General features: G+C 40.0%; 1 protein-coding gene across 1 annotated transcript in view; it reads right to left on the bottom strand.

Annotated features, from left to right (window-relative positions):
- The window catches only part of COL28A1 (collagen type XXVIII alpha 1 chain), a 177,412-nt gene that overhangs the window by 73,728 nt on the left and 80,108 nt on the right, over window positions 1-23,576 (bottom strand). Inside the window, exons 19-25 of the mRNA XM_040471592.1 lie at window positions 22,707-22,778; window positions 21,886-21,954; window positions 18,648-18,719; window positions 15,083-15,151; window positions 14,375-14,443; window positions 10,715-10,783; window positions 10,474-10,542 (exon numbers count right to left, since the gene is read on the bottom strand). Coding sequence (XP_040327526.1) covers window positions 10,474-10,542; window positions 10,715-10,783; window positions 14,375-14,443; window positions 15,083-15,151; window positions 18,648-18,719; window positions 21,886-21,954; window positions 22,707-22,778 — 489 coding nt within the window. The remainder of the gene's footprint in view (window positions 1-10,473; window positions 10,543-10,714; window positions 10,784-14,374; window positions 14,444-15,082; window positions 15,152-18,647; window positions 18,720-21,885; window positions 21,955-22,706; window positions 22,779-23,576) is intronic.

Below are 23,576 nucleotides of genomic sequence, written 5' to 3'. Positions count from 1 at the left end.
CACACACACACACACACACACACACACACACACACGCACACACACACACGCACACAGAGCCCAGATGTGAAAGCAAGGGGAAAAACAGTTGAAATTTGTTGTGAGTGTACTTTAGGCCAGCTTTGTCCACGTTTATTATTGCTACTCATTCTCTCTCTTACTCGGCTCTCCCTAACTCTCATCATGTAGGACTGCCTGCAGGCTGAGTGCCGACCTTGTGGGCACCTTGTTGCTCTTTCTACCCTTGAACCTTGGCCAGTGAACTCTGAAAGTGTGATTCCCATGTCACCTGTGGTGCTTCAGTGTTTCCCAAGCTGTCCATCTTTACTCATATAACTGTTGACATATAGCTATGTTTTACGTATCAAAATAATCTTTTGTAACCTTTTGACCTAGGTAAATATAATCTGAGATATGCATCTGATATATAGATAGTCTTCAAACCAAGTCTTAACATCTTCTGCAGATGTTAGAGTTGGTCTGTAACATGGTATTAGGTAGGGTTGTTCCTTGGTGTTTCTGTACCATACTTTTCAAGAGGTGGGAATATCAGGCACTTAATGAATTATGCGAATCCACAGAGACAGAGTCTCTCTACTATGGTGGGGTCTTGAAAATGTATTATGTCTTTTGCTCCTTGGGCCATGTGTCCATATGGGGCCACAACAGTGGGTGAATGCATACAAGAAGACCATGGTCAAGACGGACTTCACCATTTGATAGCACCCCATCTGCCACAATGCAGCAAAAGTGGTACCTAAGAAGTACCACTTTCAGACATGACATTTTCAGACATGCAGTTTTATTGTCAGTGGATGGTGTGACAATCACAAATAAAAGGAATTACAACAGGGACTTGCACAGCTGGACATGCAGGATCTGAGAGTTATTAGAACCTGCAGAGGGAGCCCTTGCATTAGGAGATAATAAACAGGCAAATTCTGGAGTTGCCATTTTTAAGTATATCCATCAATTTCATAAGACCACATAGCCTAAGCCCTATCCCTCCCCTTCCTTGACAAAACAAAACAAAAGAAAAAACAAAACAAAACAAATCGAAACTGTTTAGATTGCCCAGAGCTTCCCCTTGGCCCACAAAGAGAATTCTAGACTCAAGATACTCTTGCCATTTTCACAGGAAATGGCCAAGTTTAGAACTAACTACCTGCAGTACTTGTATATGTAATTTAACAATGATTCAGTGAAGGTTTTACATGGACCATAACCTTGTAGAATGGTTGAAAATCATTCATTGATTAATATCACAACTTTCACTTTTTAAAAGAAAGAAAAAGGAACCAAACACATTATCGCATTCATTCTTTTTCTCATTTCTCTTTGCTCTGGTTAACATTAAAATTATCGTAATTAATAATAAAATTAATAACAATTGGCATTTATTAAATTTATTAGGTGGCAAGTACTCTTCATTCATTATCCGATCCTATCAACATCAACTTACTTCATTTTATAGACTAAGGAAGCTGAGACTTCCAGATAAGAATACACAATTTCCCCAAAACCACATGGCCAGCAGCAATTCAAACCCAGGCCTAACTCCAGAGCCCATCTCTCATCTTGGCGGTGGCTGGAGCTAGATGCAAAACGCTAGCTAATGTCTCCATAGACGTTCTTCCAACCTCCATTAAATGCAAAGACATGGCTCTGTAGCTGTGAAAGGCGTTTCCTATACTCAGTTAATCACACTCTCTCAAGGAGAAGGAAGAAAGCATCCTCATTTCAAGATCCCTGACAGGCTCACACAACCTGTACAGGTACCCAGCTGCCTAAGGCCTCCCTCTTCATTTCCCCGCCGTTGCCGTTGCTCGGTTTTGTGGCTTAACCCCAATTTGGTACTTAGTCTCATTCCAGATCTTCTGCCTACACAATTCTTATTTTCTCCGTGTACCCCTACTGCAATATACTTGATTTGGCAGAGTAACACATGCTGTGACTACTACTACTACTTTAGTGTGTTACAGTTTATTAAAACGTTTTATAGACATTATTCCACTAATTTCTTAAACCACAGTTGAGGAAATTAAATGACTTGCTGAGGTCTCACAGCTAGTAGATAACAGAGGTTTCGAGTAGAGCAGTGAAAAGGAAACCATCTATTATACCTTCTATATTTTATAAGATTTAAATAAAATATTTGAGAAGACAGTGCTCTTAGAGACAAAGGAGCCCAGTTAGACTGCCCCCCCTCCCCCACCCACATTTAGACAAGGCTTTAATCACTCACTGCCTCTCTCCTGGCTGTGCCACTTAGGTCCCTGTCACTCTTTGAGAGGATGGTGGAAGCAGGTTACAGTTGTTCTAAAAAGGATTTCATGCTTTTCTACTTGGGCACAATGAAAAGCAAACTGAATTCCCTATGAAAAGAATTCACTTCTTAAAAATTTTCCAAGGAACAGTACTCAAGATTCTCCTAAATGATGAAACCAGGAAATGATTGAGTTTTAAAATAAGGCACAAGTCTGGAGCACCTGGGTGGCTCAGTTGGTTGAGCGTCTGATTCAATTTTAGCTCAGGTCATGATCTCATGGTTTGGTTCATGAGATCGAGCCTTGAGTTAGGCTCTGCACTGACAGCGTGGAGCCTGCTTGGCATTCTCTCTCTCTGCCCCTCCCCTGCTCTCTCTCTCTCTCTCTCTCAAAAAATAAATAAACTTTAAAAAATTAAGGCAGGGGCGCCTGGGTGGCGCAGTCGGTTAAGCGTCCGACTTCAGCCAGGTCACGATCTCGCGCTCCGTGAGTTCGAGCCCCGCGTCGGGCTCTGGGCTGATGGCTCAGAGCCTGGAGCCTGTTTCCGATTCTGTGTCTCCCTCTCTCTCTGCCCCTCCCCCGTTCATGCTCTGTCTCTCTCTGTCCCAAAAATAAATAAACGTTGAAAAAAAAATTAAAAAAAAAAATTAAGGCATAAGTCAAAGCGATGATTAGCAACTGCTTAATGTTTTTTCCTTTCTGGTTTTTAAATAAAATTAAGATGTACCTACTAAGGCACCAACTACCACAAACACAAGCACCACTCTGGAACGGATTATCTAATGAGCATAGGTACTGGTTTAGTGACTGCAATACCTCCCTTGTGGTTGCCAGGATGTCAATGGAAATTTTAGAGGTCTTATTCTAAGTTTATGAATACGCAGCCTGATACTGATAATGAGTATTGGTTATTGACTGGCCGTTGTCATAATACTCAGTCACTTCTCACTGACACCCTTTAATGTGAGAAGGGAGACAGCAACGATTACTAGCACAATTATCAGGGAGATGTGAAAATAATTAAGAAGGTGCTGGAGGGGCACCTGGGTAGCTCAGTCAGTTGGGCATCCACCTTCAGCTCAGGTCATGATCTCACGGCTTGTGAGCTCGAGCCCCGCATTGGGCTCTGTGCTGACAGCTCAGAGCCTGGAGCCTGCTTCAGATTCTGTCTTCATCTCTCTCTCTCTGCCCCTCCCCTTCTGGTTCTTTCTCTCTCTCAAATATAAATAAACATTAAAAATTAAAAAAAAAAAAAGAAGGTGCTGGAAAACAAGAACACAAATCATGATAACATTTCCTTTATCATATTTTCCTAGCTTTAAATTTCAAAATATTTAAGCTAATTTCAATTATTCCAGGTAATTTCTCTCCTAGAACTTTAATATTCACCCCAAAGCAGCAGTTTCTCAAAGTCCGTGATAATTTAAAAATTTGCTTTAGGATCCAGGGAGGATCTTTCTTTTCTCAAAATCAACTCATCAGAGATGAACAAATGATTCCCCTATGCCAAGAATCCCATTGGAGAGAGAGTCTTTCTCATTTAGCTGAATTAGAAACCTTGAAAATAAAAATACTGATATTGTCCCTAAAGACAGAAGAGAAGGCTCTCTTGCACTGATATTCAATATACTTCCCACTGGGGGCACACTCCTCTAGTCTGCATGATTGCAAATGGAAATGTGTTGATGGTGAGTTGGTTGGCTTATGTTAAGAGGATTTAGTGTGTGTCTCCAAGGCGGAAGGGAAGGATGTATGTGCTGCTGGGGAGAGCCATGCAGAGCCAGGAAAACAGCAAGGAGAGACGAAAGCAACTCTGCAGGTCACAAGACAGGCCGGAATGCAGTTCTGATTTTGAAGAGCAGGCATGGAACTGAATTGGGGGATAACCTGGAAAGGTCACCTCGTCAAGTTTTCCTGGTCTTGAATGTGACCTCTTTTGAAATCTAAAGGTCGGATTGCTTGGCATTTCAACTTGCTATGGCTCTGGCTTTAATTAGTCCTGTTTTTGAGCCGATTGCCCTGCCTGTCACAATTTTGCAGTCATATTATGGGAGGTGGGTTTCTTCAGCTCCCACTTGGAGTTACAGACCCTTAATTTCACTGTCATTAAGCCTGCATCCAAGGCTAGCCCTCCTTGTCAGAGACTGTTCAAGCTGGAGTTTCTTGTCCAGTCCATACCCACCAAGAGAATCTGCAAATTCCGAATGCATCTCTGTGTGAATCGCTCCTCTGTTCTGCCACTGCTTGTTGGTGGTGTGCACATATGTGAGCCATTGCAGAGAACAGAGGGACAATTCAAATGCTGGGAACATTTTTAGAATAATGATACTCGGTGGAATTTCACAGAGACTTGTGTTTTAATTTATGACTCTGGGCCACTTTTGTCAAATAAAGCGTGTATTTACAATATTCAAACATTTAAATCTTTGGAAAAATGTTTAACTCTTTTGGGTTTGGGTTTATGTGTCCCTTTAATATTTACGTGATTTAAGTTTTGGTGATGGAAAAGCTAGGATGGAAAGAGAAACAATCCAACTATATACTAAATGGTGCTGAGGGGCGCCTGGGTGGCGCAGTCGGTTAAACGTCCGACTTCAGCCAGGTCACGATCTCGCGGTCCGTGAGTTCGAGCCCCGTGTCGGGCTCTGGGCTGATGGCTCAGAGCCTGGAGCCTGTTTCCGATTCTGTGTCTCCCTCTCTCTCTCTGCCCCTCCCCTGTTCATGCTCTGTCTCTCTCTGTCCCAAAAATAAATAAACGTTGAAAAAAAAATTTAAAAAAAAAATAAATGGTGCTGAGATAACTGGAAGATAGACAGCTTTGAAGATTAAGCATCTGTAGGTCAGGGTGAGTCATTCTCTCTGCTCTGATTTTGTTCATTCATCCATATCCATAGTCTCTCCCTTACACATGAACACAACATAGTATCAAAACTGTTTGTATTGTAAAGGGGCAAGTTGTTCAACCTTTCCTGGTCTTGATTTCCTCACCTATAAAATAAGGGAATAGCTTAAAATGCCATGATATTCTGGAAATACTTAAGTAGTATATAATATATATTTATATGGTATACAGTAATAATAGCAACAGCAACCCAACATGTGTTCTCTGCCCACAGATTTTATTCCAACCACTTGATGATTAAGAGGTCCCTTGAACACCCTAAAAGGCAGGTTAGATTTCCTCTGTGCAAGGACTGGCCCAAGCTCACCTGCTCCAGAGCCTTAGGGAAGGCTTGACTTCCTCTCTGATGAGCTAGCACACTGAAGGGGGCTGAAAGGGCCAAGACAGGTGCATGGCAGAATGCACTTGCCCTTATAGAGCTCAGGAGAGCCACTCCTTGTATTTTTCTTCTAAGAGGCCAAGAATAAACTCTTACCCTCAGAGATGTCAGTGGATAAGCCTCTGGGTGACATGCACCTCATGAGCCTTTGCAGGTGAAAATACAGGATCAAAGAGTTATCTGGGCTTCTCAAAGGGAGAAGAGATTCGCATAATGATTGTCCCCAAATCACAAAGGGTCCTTCTCATCTAGGGGTCCAGGCAGCATTAAATAAGACCATGGAGCTGGCCTTCCCCATCAACAAACAAGTCAGTTTCCAGGGAACTGGGTGTTAGATGAGCATGTCCCGCTTACCAAGAAACCAAATTGTCAGTTCTTCCTGGCGTGTTTCAAAAGTAGGTTTTAAAACTGTATCTACCATCCGCTTGGAAGTGTAGTTTCTACAAGAATTGTAGAAATCTTTCAGAAGTGCTTGTCAAAATTTGGATGCAATTCAAGGTCACTGTATATAGAAGCACTATACCCACTGATGTCATATGGAATTCTTCCACTTGGAAAAAAGCCAGAGAGCACCACAAGGGTGCAAGATGTCAGGGACTGCTTTTGATATGTTTTGAAACATAGGAGCTTTGATTCTAATGTCTGTGTCATATGCTAAACACATGTGCCCTTAACTAAATATCACAAAAACCTACCATAAATTGTCAACCTTAATGGTTTCCTCATTTCAAAACACATTTGTTTTGTAAGTTAATGCGCTAAGGCCAATATTTTAAGGTGACTACACAGGGTTTAAATGAAAAACATATCAGATATATATGTCTATACAATTACATACACGTACACACACTCCCACATAATTACAATTTCTCTGTTATTTTCAGTCAGAAAGAAAGGCAAGGAATTTTGTACACATTTGAGACCAGTGCTTTGCTACCATTGACACCTTTAGGTATTTTAAGGCTCTCATCCCCACTTTACCAAATCAGAAGGACAAAATTAGGTGAAATTAAACTTTTCCAAACATTTTTCTGTGTGTGTGTGTGTGTGTGTGTGTGTGTGTGTGTTTCCAAAAGTTTTCTTCAGAGGAAGAGGCCGTATAGAGACTTTATGGCCTCTACAAAGACGAGAGGTGATATTGAAAATTATTTGAAAGTTGGTGTTTGCTTTTAGAATTTCCTTTATTTTCAAGTTTATGATCCATGTTCTTTCATTCCAAGACCAGCTCATACTCCTAACATCTCCTTCTAGGGACAGAAATTTCCAGGATAACACATCTTCCTAGTATCCCCAGGAAGAGGCCAAAGAGAGGAAAAAAGGCAGCCTAGAGGGTGGTGGGGGACAGGGAAACAGAGGCAGGGCCTGCAAATATTCTTTCCTCATCTCAGCTGGGAATGAGCTCTCAGCTTCTGCCTCCACTCAGCCTCCTGTGCGAGCTAACAGAGATAATGAGTGTCACTTAAGACACATCTCTGGCAACATGTTGGTTGTTTCAAAAAGTAAAATAGGCATGGGGTACCTGGGTGGCTCAGTCAGTTGAGTGTCTGACTCGTGGTTTCTGCTCAGGTTGTAATCTCATGGTTTGTGAGTTTGAGCCCCACATTGGGCTCTGGGCTGACAGTGCAGAGCCCGTTTGGGATTCTCTCTCTCTCTCCCTCTCTTTCTGCCCTTGCTGCTCGCTCTCTCTCTCTCTCTCTCTCTCTCTCTCTCAAAGTAAATAAATAAAAACTTTTTTAAAAAGAAGCACAATAGGATAAAATTTTGTAGAAATACCCTTTTTCTTTATTTCCCCCCTAAAATGTTATGATAGCAAATACAAGGGACTTGTAGAGAAAAACAGTAGTATATGAAATCATTTTGTAAATCTTTTTTAAAATTTATTTTAATGTTTATTTTATTATTTTTGAGAGACAGAGAGACATAGAATCTGAAACAGGCTCCAGGTTCTGAGCTGTCAGCACAGAGCCCAATGCGGGGCTCAAACTCTCAAACTGTGAGCTCATGACCTGAGTCAAAGTCAGACATTTAACTGACTGAGTCAACCAGGTGCCCCAAAATCATTTAGTAAATCTTTTAGCCTATATGTTAAATAAACTGACACAGTAGAATATTCACAAGAAACAGATTTTAAAATGTCCTACGTGTATAAGTGCCTGTCTTTATTATCATTGCTAAATATAAAGCAGTAGCATAATAGTATAATTTAATATAATATGATGTATACTTACATAAAATATAATAATGTGCTCAGTGGAAATGTAAATGATCATGTTTCCACTAGAATACAAATGCATTCCAGTAGATATTTAATATATTTTATTTCATGCCATATTTAAAAAAAATTTTTTTTCAACGTTTATGTATTTTTGGGACAGAGAGAGACAGAGCATGAACGGGGGAGGGGCAGAGAGAGAGGGAGACACAGAATCGGAAACAGGCTCCAGACTCTGAGCCATTAGCCCAGAGCCCGACGCGGGGCTCGAACTCACGGACCGCGAGATCGTGACCTGGCTGAAGTCGGACGCTTAACCGACTGCGCCACCCAGGTGCCCCCATGCCATATTTTAAATAAGTTTCTGACTTTCCTAACTGAAGGAATATTTATGTAATAACAAAAGCTCTTACCAGTGCTTCACTCAGAGCAGAAAATAACAAGATTTATGTATTGAAATGTCATTCTATTTTTAAATTTTAACATTTGACAGATTACCATGCGTTAAGGAAACAAAGAATACTTCAATCCCCAAATTTAGTATGGTTATTGACACTGTCAAGGGGTGTTAGAGGATTGGATTCAGTTCTGAGTCAGACCAAGCCAGAACCTTGATCAAAGTATCTCAGCTGAGCTCAGCTGCACGTTTACATAGTACCTTCAGATGCAGTCTCTTCCTGGACTCTCATGGTTACCCTAACAGAGAAAGGGGGGAGCCAAGCTGTCCTTTAGAGGTAATATTTAGTGCCATGGGTCTCCAATCATCTTTGGAGAAGGCAAAAGGGCATCTGCCTCACTGCACAGAAGCATCAGTAGGTGTTGTCACTCCCAAGTTCGACGGCAGAGACCAAAAACTCAAAATGAGAAGCTGACACAGAGCAATTACAACTTCTCTCACTAATGACCTGGAAGCATTTGAAAAGCTAAGTAGATATGCCTCCAAGGAAATATTTTTTCTTTAGAGTAATATCCTTCATTCATTCTCAGTTCATTACATGTTTTTTGTTTTGTTTTTTAATGTTTATTTTTGAGAAAGAGAGAGAGAGACAGAATATGAGTGGGGAAGGGAAGAGAGAGAGACACACAGAATCTGAAGCAGGGTCTAAGCTTTGAGCTGTCAGCACAGAGCCCGATGCAGGGCTCAAACTCATGAACCGTGAGATCATGACCTGAGCTGAAGTCAGACACTTGAGCTTGACCGACTGAGCCACCCAGGCACCCCTGCAGTTCATTAGATGTTATAATGCTCCTTGTGTGTGGCACACCTACTTTCTGTGCCAGTAATTTGGCAGGGAATGAGACAAACAACCTGCCTTCAGGGAAACTTACACTTCCATGGGATACACAGAACAGTAAATGAACAAGATGGCTTCAAACAGTGATAAATGCTATGGAGGAAATATTCAAGGGGATGTGATAGTGATGGAGAAGGGGAGACAGGATTGTTCTTTGTTTAGGTGGTCAAGACCAGGTGACGTGAGACTTGAGTGGAGGCCTTAAGAATGAGCCATCTTGGGGTGCCTGGGTGGCTCAGTCGGTGAAGCTTCTGACACTTGATTTCAGCTCAGGTCATAATCTCATGGTTGTGAGATCGAGCGCTGTGTCAGGCTGTGCACTGGGTGTGGCGACTGCCTAAGATTCTCCTTCTCCTTCTCTCTCTGCCCCTCCCCTGCTCGCTCTCTCTTTCTTTCTTTCTCTCTCTCAATAGATAGGTAAATAAATCAAGAAATTTAAAAAAGAGAGAGAGAGAGAAAATGAGCCATCTTGACAGAGCCAGGAGCTAGAAGCAGGAATGAGCTGAAATAGGGCAGAACAGTGTGGCTGGCGGAAGGCAACAAAGAAGGAGGCAGAAGCTACCATCAGGTCATGAAGGGCCTCACAGGCCACAGAAAGAAGGAAGAGCTTGTTTTAAGTGCAGAGACAAGCCATCAGAGTGTTTTTTGAGAAGGAAAGGAATATGATCTGTTTCGTGGTTTTAATGACTTTTTAAAAAATGTTTTTATTTATTTTAGAGACAGTGTGAGTTGGGGAGGGGCAGAGAGAGAGGGAGACAGAGGATCTGAAGCGGGCTCTGTGCTGACAGCAGTGAACCCAATGCAGGGCTCGAACTCAGGAAATGAGAGATCATGTCCTGAGCCCAAGTCAGATGTTTAACCAACTGCACCACCTAGGCACCCCTGGTTCATGGTTTTAAAATACCACTCTGCCTGCTAGGTAACAGAAGGGCCAAGATGGAAGAGGCAAGGCCATTGAGGAGATTAACAGCCCAGGCAAGAGATGATGGTGGTCTGCCCTGGTGAAGCAGAAGGAGAAAAACAGCTGGAATCAAAAATATGTTTTGAAGAGAGAAGGCATCAGCACATGGGTAGTGGTGAAAACCATGGGACTGAATAAGTACACCCAGGGAAGAGATGTCTAAAGTAGGGAAGAGGGCTCTGGACCAAACTCTGACTTTCGTACAGAAAACAAAGCAGCAAAGGAACATGGGAGTTGATACCAGAGAAGCAGGAGATAATCCACAAAGTTTATCTACATGTTCAAATTAGTGTGAGTTCCCCAGAAAGTCCATAGGTGAAGATAAATAACTATATATTCTTTAGACACCACTGCTCTTCTAGCATGTTTGGAAAAAAAAAATTCACCTTTACCAAAGTCACTTACCTATAAATACATTTTTTTAGAAGCTTCTATGTTACTTACTTTAAAATCTTACCTTTGCTCCAGTGTCCCCCACTCCACGTAAACCCATTGGTCCAGGGGGTCCCGGTAGTCCCCGAGGTCCCTGAGATGACATAATAAAGGAGAGAGTGAGTGTACTTGTCATGTGCAGTGTTCATCAAAGAAGAAAGGAAGGAAGGGAGGGAGGAAGGAAAGAAGGAAGGGGGGGAGGATGGAAGGAAGGAAGGAGGGAAGAGAGAGGAAATGAAGGAAATAACAGTGATGTCCACACTTACAGCCACACCAGGATAGCCATCACCTTTGAGTCCTGGAGCACCCACTGGTCCCCGAGGTCCTTGCGCACCCTGGGTAAATTCCAACACCAGGTCATAATGTTAGACTAAACTATGAAACACCTGGCAAAACTTAAGCACAATACCAACTCTATATGGCAAACATGCATTTGATAACGCAAAGGAATGATCTGAAAAATTTTAGAAGGGAATTCTACCACAGATGGCAACTTGTTATAAGTCTCTCTTCATAAGTCTTACCCATTTGCATTTGGTGGGAAGCGTGGAGTGAATACGGGGAATATATGTGAACCATTACAAAGTCCTCTATAGGAAACACATTTCATAGGAATTAAAAATGGCCGATTGTTGATAGGTTAATTTTTAAATTTATACTTTTCTGCATCATAAATTGTGGAGAAGTATAAAAATGAGAAATTTTAATAAGCACAGTGTGAGAAGAGAAGGAAAGAATACATAGCTATATTTCAAGTGTAAAATTTTGAATGTAAAGTAAGATAACTATGTGCTACCTATTGTTAAACTATATCCATTGTCCTCTTCATTGGTGCCCAAATTACACAAGGAATAAATAAGCCAAAATGAGAATTAAATACAGATTAATTTTTTTAAAAAACAAGTTGTAAACATATAGGATACAGAGTTTGTGTTGTGATTCATATCTCAAGACCGAGGAAGAAGTTCTATATATTGCTTTACATGATAACCTTTGGCATCAAAAACTTTTGGTAGCTACAATTGGCCTCCTCTATAGAGGAAAGTGTGATTACTGCCTTTTGAATGACAGGATTTTCGGGAAAGTGTAACTCTCCTTCGAATGGAAATCAAAGAAATTTCTGGCTCAAGTGAAATGGAGAGAGAGGAAGAAAAAAATGAGGAAAACTCTTAGAAGATTCAGTAAATATAAACCTATTACACTGTATTTAAAACGTGTATTTTTTTTTTGTATCACATTCCATTCTGTTGCTGTGATAACTCTTACAATGACCCTTTCAACGCATATCTACTATTTTGATTAAAAACTGTCCATATTCCTATGGGTTTTACATTAGAAAGAAACTAGTAATTGGCAGACCTTTGTTTCCCAAGATTGGAAAAAGTAGCAGGACTCTCAGTGCTTTCCTTATATGCAAGGATCTCAAATTCTGAGATCAAACTACCATTATCCCAAGCCAAATGCTGCCCACAATCCAACTCTCAAAAGCTGTTCCTAATTCTACTTCTATGAATGAATGATTGACTGGGGGGAAGAAAATTACATACTCTTTAAGTATAAAAAAGTTAAGTTTATTTCGAAAATCATGAATACAATAGCTGTTTTTTCCTATTAAATTGAGACTGGTTTTATGGGATTAACCTTCTTAAGAGTGATCTCTAGGAAACGTGTGGCCACTTGTAAGAACTTAATCTACTATTTATCATGAACACAACCCCAGGATGATCTCTTCAAGTTATGTGACAGAGAGCAAAAACAAGTTCTTCTGGAGAGGTGAATTTTGGCATATCCCCAGCTCTAAGGAACTAAATAGTCACTAGAAGCAATTTATTGTGTTAATCCAACCAAATTTAATGTTAAAGTGCCAAACATTACATAAAGACATGTCCCCAAACAATATATCCGTTTCTTTCCATGCCTACACAAGGAACAGGCCAACGACAGAAGAAAATAGTAACTGCTCCCTGGTTAAGTTGAAAGGAAAAGAAAACTAGAATCAAGATTCACTTTCAGGTTTTATTTCTAAATTTCAAGACTATAACAGATTATCAACAGCTGTTACTGTTTATCCTCTGGCACCCACATGGGGAGAAAAAAAATGTTAAAACATTTATAGCTTACAACTAAACATTTTTTACCTAGAGATCCTTGTGCTGCTTCCTGCAAAATTTTCAGCTAGCTTGTTACTTCTAATTTTAATAGGAAATATCAGGGGGCAGGGATAGGGGCACTGTTTTGTCTCAGATTTTTATTCTGGACTCCTCACAATATATTTCTAGAGAGAATTTTTGTCACTTGGCCTTTATGTGCTGGATTCAAGAAAATGTCCTGCAGAGCAATTCCCTTTGAAGCGTCTCTCGTTCAATAGAAATTAGGGCAGAAATATCAATCTGGTGTTTTGCAATGGGCTTTAGGGGAGGATCTGGAGCTCCCTGAAGTCATATACAAAACTGAATTATGTGCCAAAACTTCTATCAGACGTTTAACCTCTCAAAGGTTTAAAAAATAGCGCATTAGGGGAGAATGGCAGAAAGAGTATCATTAGAGACCAAGGGATTAGAAAAATCATGGAGTAAAGAAGCAAATAACTTTAACTACATCATTAGCAATGCCAATGGCGATCAGTAAAAAAACAGGAGGGGCTAGTAAATCCAGGCTGCACATTTAATTGGATTTTATTTCTACTGTAAAGGACAATATAAGTAGAGAGACATAATTTTAAATCATGGAACTAGGAATATGCAGATTCAGGAAGTTATCAAACAATATGAAAACTGCTACCCAATGTTCTTGATCAAAGCCCTATCTGCAGTATTAGCATTAGAAAATTTGGAATTTTCTCCTTGTGTCGTATGGAGCTTGGGTTCCCATGTACCTCAGTGTCTGGGGAGTAGGATGACCATCTTGTTCTGGTTTGCCCTGGACTTTTCTCTGTTTTAGCTTGAAAATCCCACATCCTGGGAACCTTCTGTGTCCTCAATAAACCAGAAGATTGCCTCTCTAGCAAGGACAACTGTTAAAGTGATTAAGAACAATGGAGTTCAGGATCTTCCCTTGACCTTTAAAAGGACCACTCCAACTTAATTGCAGTATATAATAAGTTTTGCATTATATTTCAAAAATGGTTCTTAGTTTTCTTTTTTGAAGTTTGAAAATCCCTGATGTTAGTACTTGAATCCTTGTATCCACAAGAGGCAATCTGATAGAACTAAAACCAGTTTCAAAACCACATAACAACATGCTACTGATTTAATGAAGTGCTGATTATGGAGCCCTGAAGCCTGTTCTCATAAACGGGGATGGGATGTGCTTGTGACATTTGGAATGTTAAATTTTGCTGCGATGCTGGGTTTTGTGTGAACAGGGAAATGGTGCCTTGTTGCCATGGAAAATAGATATGATTACTGAAAGCCGTCTTCTCCTATAATTATTTGCATTTTCATTTAAAATAACTGAAAGATGGAGAACGAAGCAGAGAAATTTAATTCAATAAAGCTTCCAAACATGAACTTTCAGTATCTCTTCTGCAAAACGCTGTCCAAAAAGTTCAAGTTTGGAAGATTTATTGAGTTAAATTTCTCTGCTTTGTTTTCCACAGTGGTGGTTTGCAGAAGAGACACCTAGGCCATTCATATGTAAATGAAAGAAGCTAGAGGTCATATAATCTCTTGTACCACAGATATTACAAAAGGAGTATTTTCAAACAACTATTGAGTCATCCAAAATTTCACCATAAGGGGCTATCATTCCTCCACATTTATGAAAAATAAATTATCTGATGGCTTGATTTTTAAAAACGAAAACAATGCACTGAGTTCTTCAATGTAGACAGTGAGTAGAACAGTCTCAACTATAAACTTACTGTGCATTAAATCCCCTTTCCCTTCTGTCTCGCAGAGGGAAGAAAGAACGTGAATAAAGCCTACCTTTGGTCCTCGAATAGCAATTCCCGGTTCTCCTTTAAATCCAGGCATCCCGGGTCCTCCCCTGTCTCCCTGCATATTTCAAATAACGTTCAGTTTCAGGCTTTAAGTAGCAGGAGAAGCCATAATAGCACGAAGCACAAAAGAGATGAACCAGTTTATAAAGGCTTTGATCTATCAGTCTCTGATCTTGAGGTAGTGGCTTCTTCTAATGTATTTGAGGGGGATTGCAAATCCTAAGCAAATCAAAACTGTTGGAAAAGACTATGACAGCTGTTTAGAGGAAGGCCACTAAAATAGGTGGCTACCTAGACTCAAATACTTGGACTGTAAGAATAGGAACCTCTTAAATCTGAGTAGATTTCTTTCCTGCCAGACTTTCTGATTATTAATCCTACCTGATTCTTCTGAATAAACACAGCACATTTTTACTTGCATTAGGGTTCCAGGATTTGGTGGAGGTAGTTCATGATGAAGTGACAAGTTCAAGAGCAGAAGCTAGAAATCTGTTTTCAAATCTTAAATTTCCTGCTAGACCTTAGTTTGCTTAGTTGTGAACTGTCAGGGTTGAACTAGATAATATCTTGGGGTTCTTCCAAAACTAAAATTCTAGTCCATTGGTATCATGAATTTTTTTCCCCACCCCACCTGCCAAAGATCCAAGTTTAAAATATGTATATATAAAAAATAAGTATTCTCAAGAATGCATACCTTTGGCCCAGGTGGTCCAGGAATTGATGCTCCGGGCATCCCAAAAGGGCCCATAATTCCTGGTTCACCCTAAAAAAAAAAGAGCAAAATACTTACTACATTGCAAGCAAAGAAATCATATATAGGAATTATATTAGGAAAAATAGAAATGTATTCCCAGCATTTTAAAATATTATGACCTATTTCCCAGACCAATGTGAAAATATTTGAGCATCTTTGTAAACCACTACTAAAGTTTTTAATGATTAAGATTTCAGTGCCTTTAATAAATGCATTCAGTTAACTTCTGAGTATTAGGAAATTTTTATCTCTTGTGTATTCTTTTATTTGCCAATAAAAATTATGCAATTCACGGTGCTTCCATTCTGTATTGTGTGCCAGGAAGCTCAGAGGGAACTATGTGTTCAATTATAAGAACTTTCTCCAGCATAAGTTCTTGGGTACACTTGGCAGACAAATAATGTTCCTTTTAGTTTATAACTTTTTCCTTTGTTATTTTATTTTATTTTATGGCCCATGGTGTATCAGTCTTCTATTGTATGCTATCTCACATCCTTCTTCAGAAGTAGGGAGTTTATGGTAAAAACAATGGAATTTTTAATAGGAAATTTCAAACATGTCTTTTATTTACTTATTTATTTAATTTTTTTGGCATCTCAATATTGACTCTCAATAAAAACCCAAGCAATATCTCTGTCCCACCTGGTTCTAGACCAGGATTCTCAAATTTTAGTGTAGAGAAATCATAAGAGGAATTTGGTAAAATATAGTCAGGTCTCAGCCCCAGAAACTTTAATTCGGTAGCTCTAGGGGCTGGGCCCAGCAATATGAATTTTATGAGGCACTTCTGGTGGTTCTGATATAGGTACAAATACCTCACTTAAAAACACCATCAGGGAGCCTGGGTGGCTCAGTCGGTTAAGCATCCAACTCTTGATTCTGACTCAGGTCATGATCTTGTGGTTCGTGAGATCTGGTCCTGTGATAGGCTTTGTGCTGACAGCACGGAGCCTGCTTAGGATTCTCTCTCTCCCTCTTTCTCTGTCCCTCCCTGATGTGTGAAAGCCCTCCCCCTCCCCAAAATAAATAAATAAACCTTAAAAAAAATTTGAGAACACTATGCAAAGTAATTGTCATTAAAAGAACATGACATGTCCAAAATGACCCATTTGGGATACTAGAAGAAAATATTAAAGCTTCATGATATATTTTTATCTCATCTTTTAGATTTTCAATTATATATGTAAATATCATAACAATATGATAGTTTATGAATAAAACTTACAATTAAAAAAGAAACCTATATTGAGGTGTGGTCGAATTCATTTTTGCTAGTAGGGATTTATAATCAATCAGTTTGGAAACTACTGATGTAGGATAGGTGTGGCAAACTGCGACCTTCAGGCCAAATCCTGCCTGCTGCCATGTTTTACACAGCCATTGGCTAAAAATGGTTTTCATATTTTGTTTGGTTTCTGTAAGTCGGCTCCACACCCAACATGAGAGTTGAGCTCATGACCTCGGGATCAGGAATCACACGTTCTATCAGGCATCCCAGTTTTCACATTTTCAAATGATTGTTATATAAGTGATTATGTAATATCCTCAATTTTGCCTCTTGGCCACAAGGCCTAAATTATTTACTACTTATACTTTTCCAAGAAATTTGCCTCCCCTTGCCTTAGAGATTGAACTGTTTCCAAGTGCATGAGCTGCCCACTTGGCCCCCATGTTTCCTCCAAGAGGGACTCCATCAATCAGATTCACCACTAAGACTCTTGCCCTAGACCACATTCATCTTCAGAGCTGAGACCCTCCCACTGTGCTGATTACCCTGTACGACCCACAGGCTGAGCACACCAGCCAACCAGGGCCCAGATCGTGCCAACACATCACACACCAGTCTTTAATTCCGAACCTATAAGGCAATGGCGCATGACACAGTGAGGATTTTGGCAACAGACAACCACCCTGTTCAATCCTATGGCCAAGGATAAAACATCAACTCATTAAAATTCTCACTTAAACCAGAGTAAACAAGATTATGCTTCTAGATTTAATCTATTCTTTTAAAATAAGAAATTATACATATAGTATAGAATTCTCTTAAAGACTGTATTAAATTGTGATTATGCTTTAAAAAATAGCAATTCTTCATCAAAAAAGCTTTATTTCAAAATACAGAAAAAATACTTTGAATAAGAGTAAGATATAAGGAATAACCATTATTATTAATACTAATACAACATTTTCCCTACATGGCGGCATTTCTCATCAGGTGCTTCTTGAATTACCTGGAGCATAGGGCACTTATTTACAAAACACAGATGGCTAGGACCCACCCACCTATTAAGTCACGCTATCCAGGCATGGCACCAAGAAATATAATTAAAAAAAATTTTTTTAACATTTATTCATTTTTGAGATTGAGAGAGGCAGAGCATGAGCTGGGAAGGGGCAGAGAGAGAGACACAGAATCTGAAGCAGGCTCCAGGCTCTGAGCTGTCAGCACAGAGCTTGATGCAGGGCTCGAACTCACAGACCATGAAATCATGACCTGAGCTGAAGTCGGACGCCCAACTGACTGAGCCACCCAGATGCCGCAAGAAATATGGATTTGTAAGAAGCTCCCAGGTGACACTGATGGACACTGAAGCTTAATAACTGGTCTACAGAGAATGCTTTATTTTCTACCTGCTCGTATGTGGCTGATACCATTTTTTTCCCTTTTAGTTGTTTTTTTAAATATCTGGTCCCTGATCATGCTCCTTGTCTCCTTACAAGTAGCATCTTCCTAGAAGCCTGAACTCTCTTAGGTTTGCAATTTCTGTTTCCTGACACATCCAAATGACCTCAATATTCTCTCCTGCTAAGTCAGGACACATACCTAATTGCCTCCCTCACAATTTCCTTTTCTTCATCCTCAGCACCCTGTCCTGGTCACTTTATCAGGACATATATCTCCCACTTTCCATTTCACAGTATTGATTTTTTACTCTCTGAATAGCTGCACGTACTATGTGCCAGGAACAGTGCTAAGTGCTTTATTAACTCTTTCAATCTTCACAGCAATCTTAGAATAGGTACTATTTTTACTTTCTTTCTGTGATTGAAGTGACGGGCCCAGAAAGGTTCGGGGTGGGGCAGGATGAAAATCCTACTCTACCGCATTCTGAAGCCCCACTCCTCATCATCACTGTGCTGCCTTAGTCTGGAATTGTGCTGTTGTTTAGCAAAAAAGGATGGTAGAGAACTGGTATCTCCTACAGTCATAACTTCATCCCAACTTCTGAATATTTGGTGGTAAGTTGAAAGAAATGACAAACAGATTGTCTCTAAGAATCATAAATGTTCCAGTGAAGATGACATAGTTTGTGGACTCTTTACTCCATCCTGTTTGGTCTGGAATAGTATGCTTATTCTAAAGCCTTTTTCATTTGGGAGTTTTGTTTTGTATTTGTTGAGTAGGAACCAGGGAATCCAATTTGCAGTGGAAATCTATTCTATTAAAACCAGACACAATTTCAATCTCCCGAGAGCACAAATGAGAATATAAGAAACATACCTTCGGCCCTTCAGGCCCTGGAAATCCCCTCTGTCCTTGATTTCCTTTGCTCCCTTTCTTCCCTTCATCACCCTGATGAAATAATTATAAAAAGACAGTTGTGTTAACAAACCGTCCTCACTCTTCTAACAACCCTATCAGGACCCTGTTATCAACTGACACTGATTTCCTAGCAATGTGCCCCAAGTCCTGCTGGGTGGCATGGGATTTGTCAATGTTCTTGAGCAGATAGGGTGACTTCAGAATTGTTCAGTCTTCACCATTTATTCAATGTGATTTAATATTTTTAACAATCTAAGCTCAGTATCTGTCTTTGGGGACTTCAGTTTGAATTCACAATTCTTTTCACCGTTGGTTTATTAACAGATGCTTCTGAGACATTCACAGTTTCAGAAAAGAGAGCTACCTATGCTTTTTCAGCTTTAATGCCACTTCAGTGTTGAAACGTAAAATGAGATGTTTTCCAATATGGAGAGCAAACTAGCGGTTGCCAGAAGGGAGTTGGGTGGAAGAATGGGTGACATAGGTAAAGGGGATGAACAGTACACTTATCCTGAGCACTGAGAAATGTATGGAATTGTTGAATCATTATATTTCACACCTGAAACTAACAAAACACTGTATGTTAATTATAGTTGAATGGAAAAAAATCTAATTTTAAAAAGAAGTGGCAACAAGGTAGTGAAGCATGAAATAGCTACACAAAATGTTACCACTGAAGGAAACCATATTTTTCAAATCCAGCCCCATTTCTTCCTCAATGAGGAGTCTAGCTCTATCTCCCGAAGGAGACCAATAATTCTATTGGTAGAAGGATCCATGAGCATTAAACTGGAGCAGAGTTAGAAACTGCCTACTGGCTGTTCCTCAGCCTGCTTGTGTAACCTTATGCTTCTCTGAAAGAATTTTGTGACCTCCAACCAGAGAGTTCAGAGAATTAATTACAAAGCAATCCTTAAACTAGGGCTCAGTTGCAAGGTATCATATCTAAAGTTTTTTTTTTTTTTTTAACGTTTATTTATTATTATTTTTGGGACAGAGAGAGACAGAGCATGAACGGGGGAGGGGCAGAGAGAGGGAGACACAGAATCGGAAACAGGCTCCAGGCTCCGAGCCATCAGCCCAGAGCCCGACGCGGGCTCGAACTCACGGACCGCGAGACTGTGACCTGGCTGAAGTCGGACGCTTAACCGACTGCGCCACCCAGGCGCCCCAAGGTATCATATCTAAATGTGTGCTCAGCTCAACAAAGGAATGAATTTGGGGGTTGCAGGTGAAACCATTTAATCATTTATCAGATATGATTATACCACAGTTTTCAAACCTAAGCGTGCATCAGAGTCATGTGGAGGGCTTGTCACCCCACGTGGAGGGTTTGTGCTGAGCCCCACATCCACAGTTTCTGATTTAGTAGGTGTGCATTGAAACCCAAGAATTCACATTTCTGACACATTCCCAAGGTCATCAGCAATGCAGACACTCCGTTAAGAAGAGGTGAACTCCTATTACACCCACAGATTGTAATTAACTCCCCAAGGTCCAAACTAATAAAGAGCAGTGACACGGGTGATAAAAAATAACAGTTGACTGTTATTGTACCATGAACTTACTGTATCATTATCATTTGACAATGGAGGCAAAATCTAACCCCAACTAGTTATTTTCTTCCATTCACTCCCACGTTTAATTTACTGACCTAAATAACCCAGAAGATGGCAATAGGAACCCAATTAAAGGTAATAAAGTGCCAACACTGAACAAGAGCATGCCTGGGCTGTGTGATATATTCCTACCACTCTTCTCCATCACCCTCCATAAACCACAAAACCCCTCAGAGCTACAAATCCCGAGCCCTCTTTTTCCAAAGCATTGTCCTTACTCTATTGGTAGCATTCAACACCACCAATTGCTTTCCTCTTGAAACCCCCTCTCCTTGGTTTCCCTAACATGATAGCTATTCTGCTTATCTTCACACTATTGTGAATGTTCTTTTCCAGCTACACCACAAGGTGGGATTCAAACCTCAGCTCTCTTTCTCAGAGACATCATTCATTCTACAGCTTCAATGGTTAACTCCAAGGGTCTATTTTCTGAAAGTATATTCTAGAAAATGTTCGTTTTCCTGAATGTTAATAGACAAGCATTTCTAAAAATGTTTTTGTACGACGTGAAAAAGGTATTCTCTGTCAACATTCACCCACAAAAAAAGAGATCTCATAGTCTGATAAGTCAATAAATTAAACTGTTTGAAATTCTACAAATGAATTTAAATTTCAAATTCTTACAATTAAGGTTAAGGACTCAATTTTAGCCAATATTTGCATAAACCATAGATTTCTTAGGTTTTCAATGACCATTTTAAGACAATTATAAATAGGGGCGCCTGGGTGGCGCAGTCGGTTAAGCGTCCGACTTCAGCCAGGTCACGATCTCGCGGTCTGGGAGTTCGAGCCCCGCGTCGGGCTCTGGGCTGATGGCTCAGAGCCTGGAGCCTGTTTCCGATTCTGTGTCTCCCTCTCTCTCTGCCCCTCCCCCATTCAGGCTCTGTCTCTCTCTGTCCCAAAAATAAATAAACGTTGAAAAAAAAAAAAAGACAATTATAAATAGAACACTAATAATTATACAGATTTTATTTTTACTTTACTCATATGTAATTCTTCATAATCTTTATATGAACATTGATGACTATACAAAAACTGCAGGAACATCTGGCACCTTAGAGTCTGTAGGTTATGTCACTCGTGGTCTTGTCGATGAATTTGGATATTCTTATCTTGACTTATAAAGATGTTATTCAACCAGCATTTCTATAATGTGCAAAATAAACTTAGGCCAAGTTGTGAAAGTGCACCTCCATTTAATAAGGTTGGGATTATGACTTATTTCTTATTGCTTTGTGTGAGATTCTATAAATTTTTGAAGAAAATATATGGACTTTCAAGTCTCAAGGATGTATTTCAAGGCTTCTTTTCTGTTTCTAAAATGTCAATGTGGGCATTTATTGAGAAAACATGTGTTGAACTCTTCCTATTATCTGGGTCTTATGATAGATCTTAGGAAAACAAAAATGAATGATACATACTTGCTGTCTTTCAAAGGTTCCGACAAGCTAGATCCATAATTTTAAACCAGAAGTAAACGCATGTGACATAGCAGGAATACCAGTCTAACAATCGAATTTCTCCCCAGTTGTCTCCTCGGGCAATCTGCTTTCCTCAACACTTTGTCAATTCCATACCTTAGGGCCAGGTTGTCCTTTTCCAGGTGGTCCTTCTGGGCCTCTTGTTCCTGGAAGCCCTGCTTCTCCCTAGAGGAAATGAGAATGATGCCTTAGCTGACTCTCCATGGACAGTTTGTGTAAGCCCACCTTGTCTCCTTTTCTGGTCAGTGGATTCTCTGCTGAGACCCTCCAAAATAAGACCTTCATTCTAGTCTTAAAATGGATTTGGAAATCTACCAACTTTAATAAATTAATATCAAGCTCTAGTTTAGCTCAGAGCCGCTGAAATATGAAAAAGTCCAATTTCTCAGCCAATTTTCAAAGACTATACTCACTTTCCTATGGCTCATCATTCACATGTGATGGTTTGGCTTAAAAAGAAAAAAAAAAACGGAAAGACCTTCAGCCTTTCCATCTGCTTTTTTCTCTACTTATATTGAAAAATAAGTATTTCAAATGTCAACTCATAACACTTCAGAAAATCTTTACAATGGCCTTACATCCAGAATGCATTTACAGCCTCTCATTTTGGAGGGGGAAAAAGTGTTTTTCTCTAAGGCTACACTCAGGTACTTTCTAGGAATCACAAAGGGACTAGATCACTGGAGGGTACCATGGTCGAAACACCAGAGAGAAAGCAGAGAGCATGAGACCCTGTTCACCCATTAAATTGGTGCTCTTCCTCTCTGAAATAAGTGGAAAAGGAAATTTATAATTATGAGATGTTTTAAAAAGACTAAGCTTGTCCTGGATGGTTTACTTTGAGTTCCTGCAGGACCAAGGTATCAGCGTGGTTCAATAGTTTTTACTCTAGTCACGGAAAAACATACTGTTGTTACCTTCTTTCCTGCAGCCCCATCCTCTCCTGGTACTCCTGGTTGTCCTGGGAGCCCTGTTGAGCCTGGCTCCCCCTGGTGGATGAGCAAAGATTTTATTTCCCAGAAATTCATATTTATCTATAAGTGTCATGTTTACCATAATTTAAATTCATATTTATGCACCACCATTTTGAGGTACTTACCAACTGTATATCTTACAATATTTGAAACAAACCTCTGAATGGGGAAATCTGAGTAGTAACCAGTAGTAATGAAATTATTTGACCTTGGGCAAGTTACTTCAACTTCTTGGATCTCAGTTTTGGATTATGTTGTTCTGGATTGAACTGTAACCTCAAAGAAGATATGTCAAAGTCCTGACCTCTGGTACCCGTGAATGTGACATCATTTGGAAATTGGGTCTTTATAGACATGACCAAGTTAAAATGAGATCATCAGGGTGGGCCCTAATTCAATATGACTTCTGTACTTAGAAGAAGAAGCAAACGCCATGTAAAGACAGACACATGGGAAGAACTCCATGTGATGACAGAGGCAGAGACAAGAGTGGTGCCACTGTGTGTCATGGAATGCCAAGGATTGGCAGCCAGCACCAGAAGCTGGGCAGAGGCAAAGAAGGATTCTTCCTTACAGGTTTCTGAGAAACATGACTCTGCAGACACTTTGATTTTCAACTTTGAACCTCGAGAATTGTGAGATAACAAATTTCTGTTGTGTTGAACCACAGTGTGTGATTCTTTGTATAGCAACCCTAAGAAGTTAACACGAAAGTGAAATTTCAGCTCTAATATTCAGTACTGCTACTTGCTTTCAAGTTAATTTGTATTTAAGAATACACCCTTTAAAGTGTTTAGAGATAACATGTGCTAC

Source organism: Herpailurus yagouaroundi, unplaced genomic scaffold, assembly GCF_014898765.1.
Source record: "Herpailurus yagouaroundi ecotype Mexico unplaced genomic scaffold, PumYag 100, whole genome shotgun sequence".
Lineage (NCBI taxonomy): Eukaryota > Metazoa > Chordata > Mammalia > Carnivora > Felidae > Herpailurus > Herpailurus yagouaroundi.
This window is presented reverse-complemented; position numbering and strand designations above follow the sequence as displayed.